Source organism: Lepisma saccharinum, chromosome 4, assembly GCF_977018435.1.
Source record: "Lepisma saccharinum chromosome 4, izLepSacc3.1, whole genome shotgun sequence".
Classification (NCBI taxonomy): Eukaryota; Metazoa; Arthropoda; class Insecta; order Zygentoma; family Lepismatidae; genus Lepisma; species Lepisma saccharinum.
The window spans coordinates 103,687,510-103,710,250 of NC_139232.1; the positions used below are offsets into that span (position 1 = coordinate 103,687,510).

The 22,741-nt window shown below is 38.3% G+C and overlaps 1 protein-coding gene across 1 annotated transcript in view; it reads right to left on the bottom strand.

Annotated features, from left to right (window-relative positions):
• The window catches only part of LOC145987040 (aminopeptidase N-like), a 40,003-nt gene extending 18,846 nt beyond the window's left edge, over positions 1 to 21,157 (bottom strand). The window contains exons 1-5 of the mRNA XM_083121499.1: positions 21,084 to 21,157; positions 17,847 to 18,039; positions 12,206 to 12,398; positions 8,406 to 8,680; positions 5,899 to 6,104 (exon numbers count right to left, since the gene is read on the bottom strand). Of these exons, the coding sequence (XP_082977625.1) occupies positions 5,899 to 6,104; positions 8,406 to 8,680; positions 12,206 to 12,398; positions 17,847 to 18,039; positions 21,084 to 21,157 (941 nt within the window). The remainder of the gene's footprint in view (positions 1 to 5,898; positions 6,105 to 8,405; positions 8,681 to 12,205; positions 12,399 to 17,846; positions 18,040 to 21,083) is intronic.
• Positions 21,158 to 22,741: the final 1,584 nt, after the last annotated feature.

The window sequence follows — 22,741 nt, forward strand, 5'->3', positions numbered from 1 at the left end:
CTTCAAGTAGCTTGAACAGTGCTCCATATACTATGAAATGAACCCTTGTGCCTCTGGCTAAGGCTATTCAGAATTTCTTTGATCTGCTTTAGTTTATATTACGTCGTTTTTCTGCCACTTTTCATTATTCACGAAGATAAGGATGGATGAATGGACAATAACAAACATATATGGACCACACAACACAAGTCTATCTGTAGCAGGTCCTGCTGCAAATAATCGAAAAAGGTGATCATCCAGGGAAACCAGCGATTTCTTCACTTCCAGATATGCATTCAATCCACATTGCACTATATTTGTGGGCACTCAAAGAGGTAAATCACACAAATATCATCACATTTGATCAACCAATATATCTGAAAGCACACTGTATGGTAGCCAATGAGGACGCAGATAGCCCTCTGAAGCAGCCCATATTAAGGCTGGGTGGTCTTCATATCAAGATCAGTTTCCTGAGATGTGTTGCTTATCTAATTGCAGGTTCAGGCCTTTAACAAATCCTTGAGATCATTTACGGAGGTAATACTGTTATATCTATGATAACCAATGATCACCGGAAGAGGCCCTCACTTCCAAGTAGTGCACCTTGGACTGCATTTTGAACACTACCGAGGCTCTGACGTCTAGACTCACTGTCAGTATAATCCTCTGTGGGACTCGTGTTGTCGTCCATATTGTCCCTTCATCCATCTCACCATATCATCATCAGTCCTCGTGTTCGTGGTTATCCTAAATTGGCAGAAAAACGAAGTAATATGAACGAAAACATATCAAATCAAACCGCAAAGGCCATAGCCAGAGACACGAGTCATCTCATAGTTTATACATCAGTCTTCACGCTACTTGAAGAAGCAAAGTGCATTGCAAATAAACATATTTCTGAGATACGTTCAATAATCGCTGGCCGACTCAATTCAGAAGTAGTCGCTAATGTATGAGACGGTGTATTAAGACTTCCGAAAGTTTGTGAAAAACAATGATGTTGAAGAAAGGTATCCACACAGAAGCCATTTTGAGTGGTGCACATGTAAAAATCGTCTTACTTAATGTGACAAATGAACGTTGTAAAGTACCGAGAATAATCGAAGAAAGCGTTAACACGCAGGCAAACCACCATGCAGGAGTGGTCAATGTGAAGCATCATGATGAAAGAGGGGCCAAGTGGGAATATATAAAATAACATGCACGTCCCATTTCATCCATTATATCTTCACTCATCGTCGCGACTAACCGAAAAAGCAGAAACGCGACTTTGTAATTTAATACGTATTTACATTTTCTTTGTGCTAGCTGTACGCACTACATAAATTTTGCTTTACACACACTTCCTCTTCCCTCCTTACGTTAGTATACAAATAACTCCTAGAAGTTTGATCAGATACAAGAGAATTAAACATAATAAGTATAGTTTAACAATCCAAAAATTTCACATGCAAATAAAGTCATGTGGCCGGCTCATTTTGACCTCCAGTCTCTATATATATGCCTGTACTCAGTTTCAATCTTTCACTTGTCTTACATCTCCCAGGTATTTTCCCACTTCCTGTCCCACTTCTTTTACCTTTATTCTGTCGTCTACCACTTCTATCACCTCCCTCCCTGTTAAGTTCAGCCACTTGTGCCTAAGGTATCGTGTAGAAGGTCAGTTCAGTAGAATATTCTCCTCCGTCTCCTCTCCATTGCACAAAGAACATATCGTTCCCCCTGCTTCGTCCCTCTTCCTTAATTGTTTCCATCCACCTAGCCTGAACCATGCCAGCGCGCTTCTTTCTTTTCCCCCACAACATGGATATATTTCAATTTCCCCCATTCTCATTACTCTTAGCTGTTCCCTGATTGAGGTCTTCGTTTGGCAGTCTGCTCTGATTTGATTTTTCTGTTGAAATGCCCCTCCCTCTTCCCATACCCAACACATTCCGCTTTCTATAGGATATTATCACTTCCCAACCCCAATTGTGATAGCTTTCCTCTCTTGTCTGTATGTCTGTATTTCCAAACATTGTCCCCTCAGCGTAGTTTCGCCCTCTTGTGATAATCGCATCCAATATTTAACAACCCTCATCCGTGCTTGTACCGTGTCTCTGTTCAAGCCCAATTCCTTGAGGATCCCACAGATACCCGTACCTCTGCTTACTCCCATTACCCTCCTATAAAATTCTGTTTGTGTGCCGGTTGTGGTGTTGCCCCCTCTTAACCCCCACAGTTATACTCCACAGTTTAATATTCCTAATATTATTGATGAATAGAGGTTTAGAATGACCGGGAAAGGCATTTCAGGCTTCATTTATTGTCCTTATGACTTGTTCTATTGCAATTTTCGTTTTAGTTTTTCTTGCTTTCATGTGGTGTGTCCAACTTCCTGTCATGGAGAGTGTTGCCTCCAGGTATGTGAAGTTTATAAGCCGCTCGATTAAATCCCCTCGTATGACCATGTGTCCTCTCTTCCAAATATGTAGCCATCTTTGAAGGCAACAATTTTTTAAATGTTTACATTCATTTTATATTTGTTGCACCCCTGATATATCCTATCTATGCCCTTTTGTAAATCCTCTATTGTCTCGGACAAGATGACTATGTCGCCTGCATACATAAGGACTGGTATACTTTGCACTCCTATACATGTGATTGAATCCTGGTCCATTTTAATTTCATGTGCTATCCAATCTATGAACAGTGAGAATAGCACTGGTGATAGGATGCGACGTTAAAAGAAGTGAAAGAGTAAAGAGTATAAAAATGTTATATATCATGTTCTTTGGTCAACTTAATATCCGATCTATTTGCATTGCACAAATCCGAAATATTAAACAAATGTGTGGGAAAATCGATTTTGTTGCATTCGATGGGGTCTGCCAATCCCGACTGTACCGCAATGCCGGGCCGACAGGTGGTGAGGGTGTAACATGTTAGCACCAGGTATCTGCAATGGAGTCGAAAGAAAGGTGACGGATTTAGAACTGTATTTTACCGTATCATATTAGTTCAATGTATTGACAGTGGCGGTGATTAGACGTGGGGGCATAGGGAGTAGTTCTTCCCCCCTCCATACTCCTCTCGCACACCGCGTCGTCATTTGGCAAATCAATGTTAGGACGTGCTCAGAAGATTTTCCGTTGAGTCGACTCCTTTCAATCACGAATCGGGAAATTGACAACATGTTGTTTTTCGATATTTCCGTTTGTGGCATTGTAAGACTAACAGAATTGGAGACTTGATGACGTCACTCCTGAGGTGTATGGCACAATCAGATCATTGTGCAACGCACGTGAGTAAACTTTTATTTTTTATTATGAGTAAGAAATATTCTTTCACAGACACAGGATAGGTCTAATATATGTTAATGTTCAATTTAATGTGTCCACATATGATTTTGTGAAATTCATGTCTTTTGGGGCAGCTAGATTTTTAAAGATCTGTTGTCGTTATTTGTCAACATTTTGAGTTGTGTGTTAAAATTATAATGCAATGAGTTCGTGAGTAATATTGTTTCAAGATATTTGGTACACGTAAATGTACACAACTTAAGGTTTTCAATAGGTTTCTTGTGTATTTTAAGTTATTTTTTATCCAAATGTATGTAGTGGCGTACCCAGGGATTGGTGCTAGGGGTTAAAAACCCCTTTTGATTCAAAATTTTATTTAAAAAGAAATAATTAAAAGGACCAAAAACGTAAGAAGAACTATGAAACTCTTAGGCAAGTCACTTTTGGGTGCGCACGCAGGCGTGTCTTTGTGAGGAGGGGCTTGGCGTGTGTGCTAGGGGAGAGGAACGTGGCATTTGTGAATGCTATTAATTTCTATTTCTAATTTTCATTAGCTGTTATATTTTACCATTTATGAAGGTAAGAAATTACATATATTTTCTCCTGTATTGTAGGCTCTAAAGATGTCAAAGTTTGACTTGATGTAATTGCTACGAGAACTGAATGACAGTCACTGATTTATCCACACAACATGGATGACAAAGGAGTTGAGGGATTTACTGGGAGGTCTTGACAAAATGGACTTCATTTTTTCTTTGTAATGAATATTGTTCAAGTCATGAAAGTGAAACTTGGAAGTAATATTTCATTTCGTTGACTTAGTGATTTGTAGTTGGAATAAGATAACTTAAATAATATATAAGTAGCTAGAATATGAGAGAGAGATATGCTACGTGAGAGAGAATCTTCAAGAGAAATAAATGATCCGTTGAACTTCAGGCGAGACATTTCAGAAGCTCTAATTAATGAGGAATGATAATAGAAAACAGGGTACTCTTGTGAAAATGGGACGCACAGTTCACCAAATATAGAAGATGAGGATTTAGTTCAACAGGGCAACAACTTAGAAGAAAGTACGAGTCCCTAGAATAATATATTTGAAGTGACGCCAAAGAATTATGTGTGTTACGATCAGTTCCAACATATGTCAGAACATTCACATGGTTGAGAGGCACACTGTACAATGGGGGATTGTTCATGGTAATGCATGATTCAAGGTTCACGATGTGATGGACTATGTTTTAACAAGAAAAATAATTGTTTTAGAGATTGTGATGAAAAATTATGAAGAAGAAATGTTATATTATTTCAAACCAGTAGAACAGTAACCCTGTAAAGATGATATATTTTATCATGCATTTCTAATATCTGCATAAAATCTACTTCATCCAATTTCTCATAATTTATTACCTATATATTATTGTATAATGTAATGTATACCACGGGCATTATAAACATTATAAATGTGTTAATATTGCAACAGAAGTGTCTATTAATGATATTCATATGTAGAAGGAGTACAAAACGATGAGCTCCCTTCACTCACAGTGACGTCATTTGACAACATCCGATTCTTCAATCATTACACACACAATGTATAAAAATTATGTATAATATCACTTAGGAGACCAATATAAGTACTTACAAAAATACAGATTTTTTTAGCAACAAAAGAAAAACTCAGTGAGCGAAATACACTTTTTGTCCCCGCACTAGGTCTCTTAATGCTAAGCCTTGCCTACCAGTGGATTTGACTCAAAATCATAGCCCAAATTCAATTTTCAATGCGATTCTTATTCTTTCTAAAGCAGTAGGCTATATAGAAAGTAAACTGTCCATGCCCTTCTCCTAACTCCCTCGCTCAGTTCAGACACCTAATCGCTGCTACTGTGTGCATACATTTTAAAGCAACAAAAGCAACACGTAACAAACACAAGTAAACGAGACACTGAAGAAAACAATGTATTATGTTCTCAGCAATATCATAAGAAATGGAACACGTAAGATATAGAGAAGCACATTACTGTGCTTTAAACTACATATCTCCTCAACCCTTCACACTAAAAGCACGAAACAAAAAGCAATCTCTAGAGGATTTCTTAAGCTATACATTTTGTTCAGTGATTTTTGGAAGTAAAATACTTAGTTTCTTACATATTTGTTGTTTTATGTGTTAGAAACCAACTTTTACGCTAATTCTAAAAATGAAAAAAAATATTTGAATCTTTTTAATTCAATTAAGATTTATGGTAGCTCTATCTAACAAAAGCATAATTTGCTAACTTTTCTGCTCTCTCATTTTGTATATTTTCACTTTTTTGTGTGCAATGCATCGCTCTCGAGATATTGCAGACTTTTAGTTTTCAAGGTGAATTTTTGCCGCCACTTTCCAAGATTCACTACACCATTACGCAGAATCTGGCAACAAAAACATATGTGTTGCAATTATTTCCGGGTTTGGCCATTTTTCCCCTTTCGTTTCCTCTACTATAAGTTAAAACACAATTTTCACAATCAGAGCAAAAGATGTAAAATGTACTACAAGGTTGCAGAATCTGGCCACGCTTCGTGAAAAAAATTAGTCACACTTTCTATTCCTACAATCTGTATAGGGGGGAGGAGCAAAATTACTCACCCCACCGGCACCTCTTTGTCCGGGTTCTTCGACTCCATCCACTTCTGGACTTCCTGCCTGTACATTGGAACCTGCTCGCTGGCCCCGAATAATACCCTTATTCTTCCTACAAATCTCCTCGCCAGGATTCTTGATAGGGAATCCCCTTCCTGCTTCTCTTCTCCCAGTTCCTGGTAGGCTGGGTTTGTGAGGTAAATTTGGTAGTTCTACAAGTGACACCCAAACATTATTTTATACAATGCAGCATTTTGATGCTAGGTTTCAAATTAGCAACAAAAACAAAATATATAAATTCTTGTTATAAATAATAAACAGAAAGCAAATTACGAGTGTTGTGTATTACATCATATCCCATAATATGTTTTAAAACTAACAGTGATGATGAAGTGTCTCTTCTTATCAAAGATTTTTATCGATAATACATTTAAATTGTGAATGTTATAAAAATATGTCATAATAACCTCCCCTGCCGAGCTGAATAAAATATAGACATCGTAACGTGGATAACCTCAATGATACAAGTTCTTAATTATACACATCAAACAGTGACATAACATTCAAGTTTTTAACATTCAAAACAACTTTTAATACTATAACAAGTCTTTCAATGAAGAAATATCAATTTTGAACTACATTTTTACTCTTGCACATGTTTGTTAACATTCAATTTAAATGTCCAATATTATACATTCCTCGAGGCAAAATAATATTTCCAATTAATGACACATTTTGATATTTGAGCAATAAATTAAATAAGTTATCAGCTACTCGAGCTTCACAATATTCGTTGCCGTAGCACTTACTATGAATGTCTTCTTCAGAAGCTACATAAACAAAATCATCCACTGAGAAGATTCAAACGCCAAAATTTTACAAGATCCAAAAAATACAAGAATTATAATTATTTTTGGAGCTCAAAACAAAAGGACATGATACTTCCTTACTACTTCAAAAACTGAGTTCAAAAGTACACTTTTTATTAATCCTTTTAAGATTTAATAATTCTTTATGAATAGTGGTTCAAGTTTCTCTTATTTTTGTTGTTTTTTGCTTTTATTACGATAATTAATTATTGCAGTTGTACTTGTGCTCTCCAGATCAAATAGGCGTGTAATTGTGTAACTACAAATAAACCCACGTGGACAAATTCAGTACCTAATTTCATAATGGCATATTTAAATCCTGCTACTTTTACACGCTGTTCACCCGAGATACAAGTCAACTGAATTCCTTCCATTGGTTCCAGATTTATATTTGGCAGTATAGAACTTCAAGTGATCCAAACCTGATATTCAACAAATTACATTGACTACCTGTGTCAATTAAACATTTAAGAAACATGTAAGTGATAGATTCAGTATATAATGAAATTGTAACCGAAACTATATTCTGCGTTGGTTATCATGACGACAGGATTTGGTTACATGGATTGTAGCAACATCGACTAAAAGATACATGAGTATGTTATGATTATTGTGACCAGTTAAGTGTAAGAACTGATGTTGTCACTGTTCGGAGTTGTACCCAATGACTTTCATTTATCATAAAATTGGCCTAAGCAACAGGGAACGATACGACATCATTTATATTGTCACAAATTCTTCCCTGTATTTCTGGTGCTTTAAGTAAAGGTTCAGGAGTTCCTTTATCTGTAACAGTCCACTCAGGCTCTGAGTCAAACCACTCCATCAAAAATGCAACACTTAAAACTTAATCCTTATCAACGTCTAAATTCTTAACTTTATTAAAATCACCGAGACAAGACTTCACATGAAATAGATAAGGATCATAATTTCAAGCATCCTTTGGCAGGGTCAATTGAAACGCATTTCCCCGCTTTCATTGTTTAATGTTCTCGCAGGGCTTCCACTAGTAACATTCGTTACTGTACAACATTCCTGATTTAAACTAATATCATTGCAGTTCATTTCATTTCGGAAATTTCCATTGTTCCTTGCTAAAACCTGTGAGTTAGTGATAGTGGAGTCACCTCGCATTTCTCAGGAAAAAGAAATTGTTAAAATTTTCATCCCCCGGTGCAAATATAGCGCTGAAACCTGGTGCAACAACATCCTTCTACTTAATCATTGATCATGCGGTCTTACATTTCCGAAGGGTCATTGACACATATTGAACATTGCTGTACTGACAAACTACAAAAAAAATGTACGTCTAACTTCTGGTTATTGTTATTTCAGGGCCATATTTCATCCGAATTAACGTCTTTTGATATAAATATACAAATTACGGAAAATTTGCAGGGTAACGAAGCATGTGCTACGAGAAGCAGTTTTGGTTAGCTGCCACATCAGCAACGTTGGACACTCAGAGCATTTGAGAGGTGTGTACAAAAAACCTTGGGAGAGTCTATCATTTAATTCGCATCAGAATTACTATTGTCAGCTCCATTCTTTATCCGTAGTAAGTTTATAATCATCCACAGACATTAATTACCCTGTATTTTACCTTTACGTTCACCAGTTCTATAATGATAATCATAATAATACCTTGTAATTCTCCCATGCATCTGTACCGTCAAGGAATGAGCTAAGGAGGGGCATGGATTTTATTAACCATGGCTCTGCGGTGTCCAGGTCCCTACGAAGGAAGAGCTGCAGGCGAAAGTGGTGGGCGTAGGAGAGGTCGCCTGACCTACATAGGTAGCCACTGTAGTGGATCAGCTGGGCACGAGTAAAGGCAGGGATGTTCTTGAAGTTGTCGCTGTTCAAATACCGGGTGATTAGGTCCCAGTTGTCGGTGTCGTAGTTAACGTAGTAAAAGCCTGGAAGTTTTCAGACAATGGTGTAAAAACAAGATAATATTCAATACATACTTAAAAGGAAAAACTCCATTGTAGCTATAGTTTGGGTATATTAATATGCCTGTAGTTCAAGAAAAACTTGTAGGTGTGATTCACCTACGTCACAATCTGCTGAATTGGGACTTCAAGCAGCCTTGATGGAGGCCAGTTCTTTTAAACATACGAAATTCAAGCGGGAGATTTGAAACATTTTTACGATGGTATATTATGAACTATTTGTTGTTTCAAACAGAAGCTCACGTTATTTCACATTTTCTTGCATACGCAAACATGCCGGCTGTGAACACCGTGACGTCACATGACACTTCACTGTACAGCATCCTTGTTGGGAAACCTAATAGTAAATGATATGCATGAAGATCAAGTCAAGGACATTGTTGTAATGTTGACGAGGAAGAGTGACGGTATGATGAAATTGGACATTCAGAAGGAACACCCATGACCAGGCGGGATTCGAACCCGGGTGCCTTGACGTCGGGGCGCGCTGCGTTAACCACTCCTTCACAGAGGTCGGCTAAAGTCGCTTGTACAACGCGATATTTAACTACTAATTTCTTCAATGGACGAGAAATTAAATTTCAGATGATTGATTGTACCAATGGCTCTTTTGTTAGGTGACGTTAAAACAAGGAGACGCATTATCTCCATTGCTCTTTAATTTTCCCTTAGAATATGCTGTTAGGAAGGTAAAAGAAACTAACGAAGGTCTAAAATTAAATGGCGTGACTCAGTTGTTAGCATATGCAGATGATGTAGTCTTATTAGGGGATGATATAAATACAGTTAAGAATAATGCAAAAACATTGTTCAAAACTGCTAAAGAGATAGGTTTGGAAGTTAGCAAAGAGAAAACTAAATATATGCTTACAGGCGGAAGTGTTAGGAAGTGTTAGGTAATAATCAAAATCTAAATATTGATAACAACTAGTTTGAACCAGTTTCCAAATTCAAATACTTAGGAGTAATATTAACAAATGAAAATTATATTAAAGAGGAAATAAAAAGTAGGCTTAATTCAGGAAATGCATGTTACTTCTCTCTTCATAAACTATTGTCTTCTCGTTTAATATCTAAGAAACTAAAAGTTAAAATATACAAAACAGTAATTTTGTCTGTAGTATTATATGGGTGTGAAACTTGGTCCCTTATATTGAAAGAGGAACACAAATTGAGAGTATTTGAGAGTATTCGAAACCACCACGTCGTCGTCACGAGGCTCGACACGCTCGACAAAGGCTTCTTCGGGTCCTGTTCGAAGATGTGAAAATCAGGCACCAATCTTGATCTACACCGCCAATGGCGGGGCTCTTGCAGAGAAAATACGTTTACTAGTTCGACGAGGTTTTCCCTTTTCTTATAAAAGAAACTGCTTGAAAGTTTCTAGTTCGACTAAGGACGTAAGAATTATAATTTGGCAACCGCTACTCGATGGCCGCATTGAAAAGCATGTGCAGTTCGCATCAGGATCCACTGCCCACCAAACACTAAATGTGATAATTCGATACATTCCTCCGGACTACTCCACCGGGGATATTTACAAAGCTCTTCAGCAACTTGGCTTTTTTGTAACAGAAGTTACACGTGTCCGTTCAAGACTATTCACTTCGCCTAAGAAAATGTCGACGGAAACTGGATATTTGGAGAGACAACGTCACTTCTACATGCTCCTATTTGTAAACCTACATCGTACTGTTATCCTCGAACCTGGGTTCAGAGATCGTCCTGCCCTAGAAATATTCCAATTGGACTCACTACTAGATTTCACGATTAGGGTTGAGAAACTCCGACCACAAGATATACTGCAATGCCATAAATGTCGGCGATTTGGCCATGTGCAGACTTTCTGCGAACCCAAACCCCGCTGCGTGAAATGTGTCGGCGAGTATCGAATTGACAGATGTCCTCGACGTTCCCTGCAAGTACCAGCGTATTGCGTAAATTGTTCTGGTCCACACACTCTTAACTACAAGGGTTGTCCCTTGTACAGATTGCTTCGATGCATCGCCCTAAGCAACCTAGCGATCATTCATCGCAATTTCGACAACAGAAGAACGACGACCATCCATCGCCTTCTGCTCCATCTAACTCTACGCCTGGGTCAAAGGGGCCCGAGGCACCAGTGACGCAGCGACCAACGCCAGCTGCCCCTTTCAACTCACTAACTCGGTCAAAGGGGACACTGCACTGACCACTGCAGTAGGTTCTTGTAAATTCGATGTGAAGAGTAAATATATTTTGTAGTACAATGTACATGTAGTAGGGACAACAGTGAATATTTCTCAATAAACAAGATGCTCTTACGGTAAAGTGATGATTTGAAAAAAAAAGGAAACGAATTCCTCTGTAGGGGCCTGGAGTGGAAACCTACGGGTGTTACAGAATCTCCAGTGCAGAGAAAAGGACATTCTGCGCCGGTGTGATGGCCAAGCCAAGTCACCCAAGAAGGTACTCCCGTAACTCGGAACGTCAAAATGAAAGAAGACTATTAACCCAGCTTGCTGATATCCCTGGTCTAACAACAAATCAGAACCCAGCAAGCTCAATGGCTATGCACACCAACGATTGGAGTTTCGACAACTCTCGCCCGGCACGATCTCGTCTTTGAGACTCCTATACTCATACTGTCGATACTCGGGCTACCCCGGAAAACGATGGCAACGCAGTAGATCTAAGTTCGACTGCAGCAGGAAGTAGATCGAGTTCAACCGGAGCCATCCGAAAGGAATCGTCCTGGAGAAAACACATAATATTCCGCTACATACAGCAGATGGACCTGTCTTAGCAAGCGGAACTTTTGGCAAATCATTTTAGGAACCATTTTCAAATAAATGAACATCTCCACGATCTAGAGATTGAACAGGAAGTTCAATATTAGATGCTGAGCATATCACACCTAGAGAAGTGGGGCGCACAAGTCAAAAATTAAAATCCTCGTCTGCACCAGGATCGGATGGAGTGCCAGTTGAAGCTTTGAAGAACATGACCAGAAAAGGCTTTCTCTTTGGCTATTTCCAAACATGGAAAAAATCCTAACGACACAAATAACTACAGACCAATAAGTCTCCTGTCGCACATCATCAAAATATTAGAGAGAATCACCTGTAAAAGACTCAAAACCATCTTTGACGGCCACCATCTAATTCCAATTCATCAATTTGGATTCAGAGCGAACCACAGCACTACGGAACAGCTCTTAAGAGTCATTGATTATGTAGCAGTGCATAAAATCCGCAAACATCGTGTTCTGGGAATATTCCTAGTCGTGCAAAAAGCCTTTGATCGTGTTTGGCATATTACAACAACTACCGTTTCCGCGACAGTTGCGGAAGACATTTGTAAAAAAGAGAATGTAAAGAAAATATTTATGTTGTATTATACAATAATATTTGTGATACCAGTTAATGTAATAAACAAGATGCTGACTTAGGCAACAGCTGACACCGAGGGGGAAGGAGGAAGCGAATTGATACGTGGTATAAAACTCACCTACATACTCTGGATTGGCAAGGATAAATTTGTTTCTATCTGGAAGTCCAGTCAGCACTTCTTCCTTCTCTTGTAGGAAGATCTTAGCTCTCATATCAACGAACTGAAGCTCGTCTTGCGTTGTGTAGGGGATCGGAATAGTCCACAGCAAATCCTCATTTGTTTCTTCGTCTTTCATTTCTATGCAGACTTTCTGTAATCAACGTATGAGAACATTCCATATGATTTCATTTCTATTCTTAAGTCTACACTCTAAACAATGTAACAGTCGCACATAATGTTGTAAACTGAAGAAAGAGGGAGGTATTGCTTGATTTAGTTTATTTTACTTCACTTTGCTACCACTTCTCGCTAATCGCGAAGATGAGAAATAGTGATGAAGCGATTAAATTCATGAAGATAGAGACACTCCAATAACACCCATGTTCAACCTGGTATTTGAAACCGGGAGCCCTGGCGTTGTATCGCGCTCTGTTATCCACTCTACCACGGAGTGCCAAAAGTGGGTTTTCCTCCTGATGTAGGAATATTTCATTTTTCTGTCACCCTCCACCATGTGACCAAAAAAATAGCCTCTTTCGACATTTCTGTGTACGTAGAGACTATCGTAACGAACCTTAAAGCTCGTGGGATCTTACGAGTACCTAGAATGTTAACCAATTAATCAATGGGTGATGTTTGTTACTCATCATTCATCCCCTGATGAGAGCACTCGTCATTGGCATGACGAGTTAACGCTTGGCAATGCGAAAGGTACAAAATCACACTAAGGAACTAAACTACAGCAAAGACAATGGTCACTCGTTGGGTTTTGTGAACCGTTGAACCTGAATCATGGCTGGGTGTTAGGATAATTACCTGTCTTTCTGAAGTATTAAGCTGAATAGAATATGCGAAGTCCTCTGTTAGCTTCTCCAATTCGTCGACCAGAGCGTCGTTCCACTTCTGACCTACCGCTCTGCTAACCACCTCTTTTCTCTCCTCTCAATCCCAAAAGTCAGTCCCCTCTCAGCTTGTGTCACCTCTATATTACTAGGCCATCGAGATCTTCCTCTATGCCGAATCGTGTTATTAATTGCCACTATGCAAACTGCTGACTCCATAAACAGAAGGAACTACCTGTTTTCCTGAATGCTCAGGAGGTTTGCATAGCGCAACACTGTGCATTATAAACATGCCTCAGAGGTTTGAGACAACTGAGAAAAACAAGTGAATGCACTGGTCAACGTGAAGCGTTCAGAGAGACTTAATAAAATAAACATATAATCTTAGGGATTGATACGCTATATGTTCAGAGCAAATTGTCGTAAACCAGGAACTGAGAGACGTTTTGGGTCAAAAATATGATTTTCTTCATTTGTTCTCCACCCTGCACGATACCCATCCCCCCTCCTACATTCAACTGCAAAAACATACCAAGAGACCATGCTCTCTTGTGTTAATGTCGTATTCATCTCCGACATTTCGTTACCAATTTCCAGCTAATCAAATTTCAAGGGACAGGACTTTGTGGACACTCTGTATAAGTCGACATGCCACATAGCGGTTTGCCAGACAAGAAAGTAGAAAAACCGACGACAAGATAGAAGGCATAATCGAAAAAAGAAAGGAAGAGAGAATACATTATCGTAATGAGAGATTGGAATACAGTAGTAGGAGAAGGCGAGGAAACAGAGTAGGAAGACATGGATTAATATACAGAAACGAGATAGGTGAATTGCTGGTCAACTTCTGCAGGAGTAACTGACACATTGTCGGAAACTCTCTCCTCCAACAGCATAGGAGAAGAAGATACACATGGGCATCCCAAAAGACAGCAGAAGATATCGGACAGACTACATCCTGGTAAACGAGAGATTTAGAAACTGCCTCAAAAATTCAGAAACCTTACCAGAAGCTGACATAAATTCAGACCATGTACTAGTAGTGAGAGAAAGAAACTTTCGTTTAAAGAAGATAAAAAGAGGACAGAAAATAGAGAAACCTAATTTCGAGAAACTACAAGATGAAACACAAAGGAAAAGGTTTCAAACAGAATTTAAAGGGAATGTAGTTGAAGTGAAAAGTATTTTTTAAAACAGTGACGGAAGGAATAAAAGTTTGCCTTAACATAACTGTCGAAGACACCATAGGGTACAGGGAATGAAAGAAATAGAAGAGACTATGGATCACACAAAGTATGCTCGAGAAAATATAAGATAGGAAAAGATAGAATAACATTAATGCACAGGAAGGAAGAAAAATACAGAGAACTGATTAACCAGGTAGGAAAGGAAACAGATAAGGGGAAACAGAAATGGATGAAACAAAAAATGCGAGGAAATTGGTGTGCCATGAAATTCAATGTCTGGACTTTACAAAAGAAGTGGGGAGCTATTTGGATGATGGAAGATGAGAGCGGAAACGAAATTATGGACAAACAAGAAATACTGAGAACATGGAAAGAGTATATAAAAGATCTGTACGGGAAAGGGAACCGACCAGATTCTTTATGCCTACAATATGAAGGAGGACACAAAAGGGCTACCCACCATGATGGAAGAATTTGAACTGGCACTCTGTAATGGTTTATATCCTTCTGTGGAGAGTAACCTGCCTTGGCTCGACCTGTTACGTGCTTTCGTTACTTACCCAGGCAAATAGTTTACGTTATACAATCAAAAACTAACAAAACGGTTCAACCGGACTAAAAGACATAGAATAACTATCATACAAATATTGTTATATTCTTAACCATGGATATTAGGGAAATCTTCAGTTCCTTTTTCTCCATAATACCCACACGTTCAGTTAGAATAATATAGAGGACTGTTTATTTCGTCAATTAAATACATTAAAAAATACAAAAGGAATAACACCCACATAAAAATTACATGATCCAATGAATCGAATACTCTATCTGAGGTAATAAAGGAGTGGATTCTTTCAGTGGCTCGAAAACAGGTTTCTTTAAAACAATAATAATATCTTAAAGTAACTGAAATTTGGCTTGTCGCCAAACGATTCAGAATAACTACGTGGACTGTCAATACATGATCGGCCGCTAGCCGTGAAGCTAGCTAGCCACAGGCACTATATGCCGCCACTGAGAGAACCTTCCAAGGTCTCTACTCTAGCACAAAAACTTAAAAATGCCATTCCCCGCTATTCCGTAGGATCCTTTATATAGGCCCTCCGAGGAATGACCGGTAAACTGGAAATTTCCACCCCTTAATGAATTAAATGGAAAAATATAAAATTAACCACCTTCCACAACCCTGCTTTCAGTCACATAGACAAAGCCTCTAGTACATTGTTTTAAAACTGCATGAAGAAAGGAGTTACATTGGTATTAAATGACAAAATACTAAAAATGCATAAAAAGTATTAAAAAAAGGACCATGTACTGATTCTATCATTACAACTCAAACAACTGAAGAACAGAAAAGCAACAGTAAGTGACCAAATTCCTGTAGAACTCATAAAAAATGTGGGTGAAGGAAAGAAAGAAATGCTACATTTATGCAATGAAATCTATATAGCCAGAAAATTTCATGGAAACAATGTTAGTACCTTTAAAGACGAGAAGTAACTCCAAGAAATGTTCTGAATATATGAAAGTCAGTTTAATATCAATATCAGGAAAAAGGTGTGGAAATGATTGTAGCCTTTGTTGATTTGGAGAAACCTCTCAGGGATCCTGAACAATATTTTGGGTAGATTGAAAGGAAGGGAGGCTTATCTGCAACCTATATATGAGACAACGTGTAAAAGTGAGAAAGAAGAAATGAACCAAGGAAGTTAAGTTGGAAGAGGGGCACGACAAGGCTGCTGGCTCTCCCCTACATTATTCAACATCTATTTAGAAGAAAGTTTTAAAAATTGTTTCCATAGCAAGGGAGGGGTAGCAGTATGAGGATGGACAATATGTTGTATAAGATTTGCAGATGACATAGCATTTTTTAAAAAAATATATTAACTGATGCTATGTTTAAATCCCTATTATTTTTAGCAGAAAATGAATGGACCATAAATGCCACGCAAACAAAGATGAATAACCTTTGTGAACAGTTCGGGATAAGAATAATGTGAAGAAGACGTAAGCAATAGTGATCGGAAGAAAACCTAGAAAGGCAAAAGTGAGCGTCAGAGGTGAGAGAATCGAACAAGTAGATAGTTTTAAATATCTTGGATGCATCATAAGCAGTGATATGAAATTCAGTCAAGAAATAGAAGTGAGAGTAACAATGGCGAAGGAAGCCATCAATACAAAGAAAAATATTTTATTTGGGTTTATGAACAAAGAACTGAGGAAAAGGCTAATGAAATGCTTTGTATGGAGTGTAGCTCTAAATGGTGCGGAAATATAGCCACTGAGAACAATTGAGAAAAAGCGACTGGAAGCTGTAGAAATGTGGCTATGGAGACGAATGGAACGGGTGAAATGGACAGAAACAGTGAGAATTGAAACAGTGCTTGAAAAAGTTCTGGAAAAGAGATCAATGCTGGAGATAATCATGAAGAGAAAAATAAATTGATTGGGCCACTGGATGAGAAGAAACTGTATCCCAAGGGATGCTGCTGAAGGAATGGTCAATGGAAAGAAAATCCGGGGATGATGAAGATACCAAATGACTGACGACATCAAAATAAATAGATCCTACGATGCTACACAGCGAAAGGCTCAAGATCGAACAGCATGGAGGTTGCAAGGAAAGACTTGCCCCTAGGCAGAAAACAATAAATGAATGAATATGTCAATATTCCCATAAACGTCTGGTAACCTCTTTTCTAAAGAACTCATCACTGTTTCAAATCGATAACGAATAACGTAATTAAGTAATTCTCTTTCCCCCAAACACTTTTTAATGATCACCTGATATATATATATATATATATATATATATATATATATATATATATATATATATATATATATATATATATATCGTGTTCCTGTTTAGCAAAGTAATTAATTCCTACCAAGGCAATTTCTGTAATGTTCTACGGAAACACCCGAACATCTCTTTGAGAGGAGAGGAAAGTACTAAAAAAAAGAACATCGTTTACATTTAGAGGGCAATGTGTTTGTTTATATACATTATGTATGTTAGGGCTAAGCCGATACCACCTTGAACCGATACCGATACTCTTACAATTCCCAACGATACAGATGCTTGGAAATTTTGTACTCGTCAGAGATATCCAGTGTTATTGATTAGTCTTGTGCCATGGTTGCTTGAAGCGAAACTTGTTATTTGCCTTAATTTATCAAGCAAACTCATACCAAGCTTTGTAATAATAACAGTATCAGTAGGTAAACGTAGCAATGAAAGTGCAAATGACATGAGTTCCTGAGAAGTGTCTTTAGGCAGGATTTATACAATTATTTTCTGTGTGTAAACGAATGAACTTCACCCTGATATTAGTGGTACAAATATCAATTGAAACTTAGAATATTACTTAAATTTCAGGATAATTAGACGGTCGCGCGCAGTTTTCAACCATCAAAACACCGCTAAAGTATCGGCATAATCGGTAAATTAAATCGAACCGATACTTTCAATACATCGTATTAAGAAATTCAACCCTAATATATGTATATACGCATCTTTTTTATATTTATTTTTTTATTTATTATCTAATATTACGTATATATTACCTGGCTTAAAGTTGCTGTGTTGTTCTCGTAGTTCCTGTTAAGGGTGACAACAGGAACTCTGCTGTAATTGGTCCATGTGGCTGCAACATCAGGGAGAGATATGCTGGCAGGCAATGATCCATCCTCGTGGCAGAGCTCATCAAAAGTTTGCCAGAAATATTTCTTGTCGTTGTCATCGTCGTATGAAGATTTCCTGAGGAGAATGAATGGTAAATGTCTGTTATATCGGAGACACTTTTCTTCAAATTTACAGGAGAAACTACTTACGGAAATGAGTTTGTGTTGCATTTATCGAACTTCGTGGAGGTATTTTGTTACTATTGAATGCTGCACAACATAAAATAAGCACTTTTGATTTAATAAAGTAGCCTTTTGTGCGAAGCGACAACATTATGCCGTTGTTTCCATTATGAACCTGCAGATGGCGCGAGTGTCGAAAGTCACGCGGTCTCGCGAGAGGAAGAAGTGTTTCAAAACGTGCCTTTTTTTACCAGAAATTTTTTATTTTTATTTTTTTAACTATGCTTACCTAACCTAACCCAACCTAACCTAACCTTGCCGGAAATGGTTCGTGGGGCTAACGTGAATGGTTTTGGGGGCTATCGTGAATTGCAACACTGCATGCCCACTCCAAATCAACAAAACACAAGCACGACGCGTGATGATCCACAGCTGTGCGCGAAACATTCTGTGTTCCGCCACGGAAGAAAGGACCCAAAGAATTACTTGTAATGTGAAAAATCGAAGTTATTTTCGTGTAAAAAGCATAATGGCACCTTGAAATAGGTTCCGCATCACACAATTGGTAAGTTCGAACCATTTGAAACTGAAAATATGCGTTAGAAATGTGTCTCCGATATAACAGAAATTTACCGAATGAATTGTGATTATTACTTCTCACATGAAATGTATTTGCGATCTCTGAAATTTCAACTCACGCTCTCTTCTCTCACTTTTTGTGTGCGTGAGATTGTGGCAGAAAGGCAAATATTACGGGGGGGGGGGGGGGAGAGAGAGAAAGTTATGTAAGACAGTAAGCAGACACGAAGAATATCTAGTACAGAGTAACAAAGTGTGTGTTGTGACGGTACGCCCCAGGCGCATTGGTCCACAAACCAAACAAGTTACACAACTCCACAGTTCCCAACCAATTTACAAAACTGCATACTCGTGACTTCCAAAATAAAATAAAAATAACAATTTAAAAAAAAATGGAAAATAATCCACCCCATATTGTAATGGTAATGTAACTCCCGTCCAGTAACGCACGATGCTCAGTTTGCAGGTTGACAGGTCTGCAGACTCAACAAACAAAAAAAGAAAATGAACACTATTCCGCTTCCGATATTTAAAATGAGGATAAATGTATCCTACCCTATATTTGTTTCATTTTTCGTTGCCCTTCCTGTTACTTCATGGGCAACACTCGGATATAATGCACTTCACTTATTTGCAGGCAAAGAATGTTTGGTTGTGATTACTTTAATCTAAATTTGGCACTATTGCTTTCCATCACCCCTCGCACAAATGACAATTAAACACACATGTTTGTTATGCACAGGGAAATTCCACGACCCGAAAGAGAAGGATTGTTATTAAGACAAATGAAATAAAACTTGCTGTGATCTTCGTATAAATAAGTGGAGAAATTTGAACAAATTCCAATTTAAAAAATGATGTTTATTATATTAATGAATTTTAACATTACCACCTTAGTATAACAGGTGAATCTGTAAGTTCTAGAACATATATTGTCACAATAATTTCTTCGAAGTTACTCGAAAGGTAATCCTCCTCTAATCCTTACCAAGGAAGGTATTTTGTCCTACGAACCTGATATTTTAGAAAAACAACAACACGAATGTGCTTTGTTAATTAATAACCCCTTTCACAGTAGGGTGAACATTACTTTCAACTCAACATACACAATGTACCACATCAAAACTCTCAAAATCCCTTGAGATATGCTCGTCGTACTACAAATGAGTCAATTTTGAATGCTGATCAACTTTTCAACACACCGTTTCATAAATTAGTATTGATACACTACCGTCTTATATTTGTGTGTATATTTAAAGATAATCTTGCGACAAAGTACGTATTAGGAGAATTTAAGCAGCAACTGAACTTTCTCCTCACAACTTCTCAACACTGCGATGCTAGCTTGCACAATATGTGTGCTTTTTCTATCTTCTGTATCATCTGATACCAGAATGCAATATGGCGTCGACTCCTTCGGAATTGGCTCGAAGCGAATACTTCTATTGTTATTAATATAAGACATGCTGTATTCCAAGGACATCAGCTTATCGATTAGACCAAATTACAGTCACATTGGATATGTATTTTCTCGACGTCGTGCGAACGTAATGCTTCCCTATGCGTTAAGACCATAACACGTCATCCCTTAACTTAGGCAATGCATTTGCAGAAACAACAAATCTGCAGCCGGATGTTTCTTGACGTAAAGCTTATATACGCCATTCTCCTTAGTCCAAGTTCTTCTTCCCACACGATCTGCACATCACCTAGGTCGGGCTGGTATATGAACAAAGCCAGACCATGGCTGCTTCACACAAAATCATGAAGTGATTCGTCCCCAACCCAAAAGCAAGCCATTTCTTTGTCAGCCATGACACGAGGTGTCCTTTTTTCCCATCCTCCTCCAAACTTGCCGCACAATTTCGATTAACAATACCGCCTTTTAAATTGTTCAATACATTATAAAATTGTGTGTTAAGGATAGGTATAACAACAACGCAAACACCAAAGCGCATTTTGCTGCACTCTTTTTTGTTGCCTTCCGCAGGCACTACTTTAAAAATGCATCAGTCATCCGGCATTCTGCAATATGTACACCAGGCCGACTACTACATCAATTGAACTTTTGTTAGGGATCCCCAAAATGCATGGACTCAACTATATATAACTTCACATCTTGTGGATACTTTCAAACAATATCACATTTCAGCCATATTGTTAAATTTAGTGACAATTTTCAACACTTAAGGAAATGGAAAGGATCCCTAATGCGTGCGTAACTTCTATGCATGAAATCTCAAACTTCTTAAATATTCACATGCGCTTACGATAACTGTGATAGTATGTGTGTGTGTGTGTGGGGGGGGGGTTGTGAGTGTGAGAGAGAGCGAATTCGGATTTGCTTTGCTTTAGGTCGGTTTAGCAAACATATGATGGTAGACAATGATTGGATGAAATGTATTATCCCGTACGTACACATTCCAACACACAGAACACACATCCTTCAAAGGAGAATTGGATTGCAAGAGCGCTTTCCCAAATGGTCTCATGATTCAAACCCTCAAGAGACAGAGCCATGCAGAGAGAAAAATGTAACACAGACAAACTGAGGAACGATCTGAAAACAGAGATGATGAGAGAGGAAGAGTGGATGAGAAAAAGATATATAAGCAGAGGAATAGAAGCTTAGACATATTCGCAGATAGAAAGACAAGAAAGAGAGAGAGAGAAGATGCGAGAGAAGGGGAAGAGAGCGAGGGAAAGGTAAAAGAAGAGGGAGATAAGAAAAAGACGGGGAGAGAGGGAAACAGATAGTAGGAAGAGGGAGAAAAAAGAAAGACAGAGAAAGGAGGAAGGGAAAAAGATAGAGAGAAGTTTCAAGAGAGAGGGAGAGAAATAAATACAAAGACAGGAAGGAAAATAGGTTGAACGAAAGAGGGGAAAACAGAAAAATCAACACATAGAAAGAGAGCGAGGAAGGGAAAGAGAAGGAAAGTGAGAAAGGGAAGCAGAGAAAGAAAGATCGAGAGATTGAACATGTTAATTCAGATGGAGGGTGTAGTCGATTGTCAAGCACCATTGCAAGAGAGGATCGTCCCACTATTGAAGTTGGAAACTAGAAGCTAGAAATCACTCAAGACTCCTAAAAGATATAACAATAATGAAGTAAACAATGGTCACACCGTGTAGCGACATCGGAAACTAACAATACTACTTCAGAGAGACTAGTGGATGTCTGCTGCAGAAAGCCATCCAACAAGGAAAGGACTTTAATATACTATTTTACTGGAGAAGAAGCACAGAGACACACACACACAGTGAAGGATAAAGTAGGAATATAGGGAGAGAGAGAGATAAGTAGATGAAGAAAGAGGTGTGGAAACATAAAATAAAAGAAAATGAATTGACAAACAGAAGAACAAAGACATGGACATGAAAGATAAAAGGCTCACAAAGAAAAATAGAGAGAGAGAAATAGTGAAAGAAAAGAAGGGAGGGAAACAGATAGCAAGAAGAAAACAAACAGAGACAAGATAATGGGGAGAGAGTGAAGGTGAGAATCTAGTGAGCGTAAGGACACAGAGAGGGTGAGATATGCACAAGCAGAATGAAACGTATTGGAACACCCACAAATCAAAGGGTCCCGCATTAGACCTTGGCAGAGACCACTTGAAACTGTAGGTTCAGTCCCGATTACCTTACTTGTACATAAAATGTTCTTAAACTTCGACAAACGTTTGAAAACACACACACTGAGATGGCGATAGAGAGAGAAACGGCACCAAGAGGGACAGGAGGGACGAACAGCCCTCCCCCCCAAGTCAACCAATAATAATGTGTTTTTCTCTTGTGTTTGTACACTAAATGTGACGCCTCCCCCGTCAAAGGCAAATATTCCTAGTCCCAATCTTTGCATCTCTACTAGCTTTTTTCTGGTAGCGTCACTAGATACATACACACACACACACACACATACACATACGAAACTGTCTGAATACTTACCCCTCACTGTCCAATTTACTCAACGTCGTCTGGTAATTAGCCGGAGAAACTGTTTCATTGAACATTGACCTAATCACAAGTTCTGGAAAGAAAGAGACGATTCTCAGTTATTTAAGCACCAAGCAATTTAA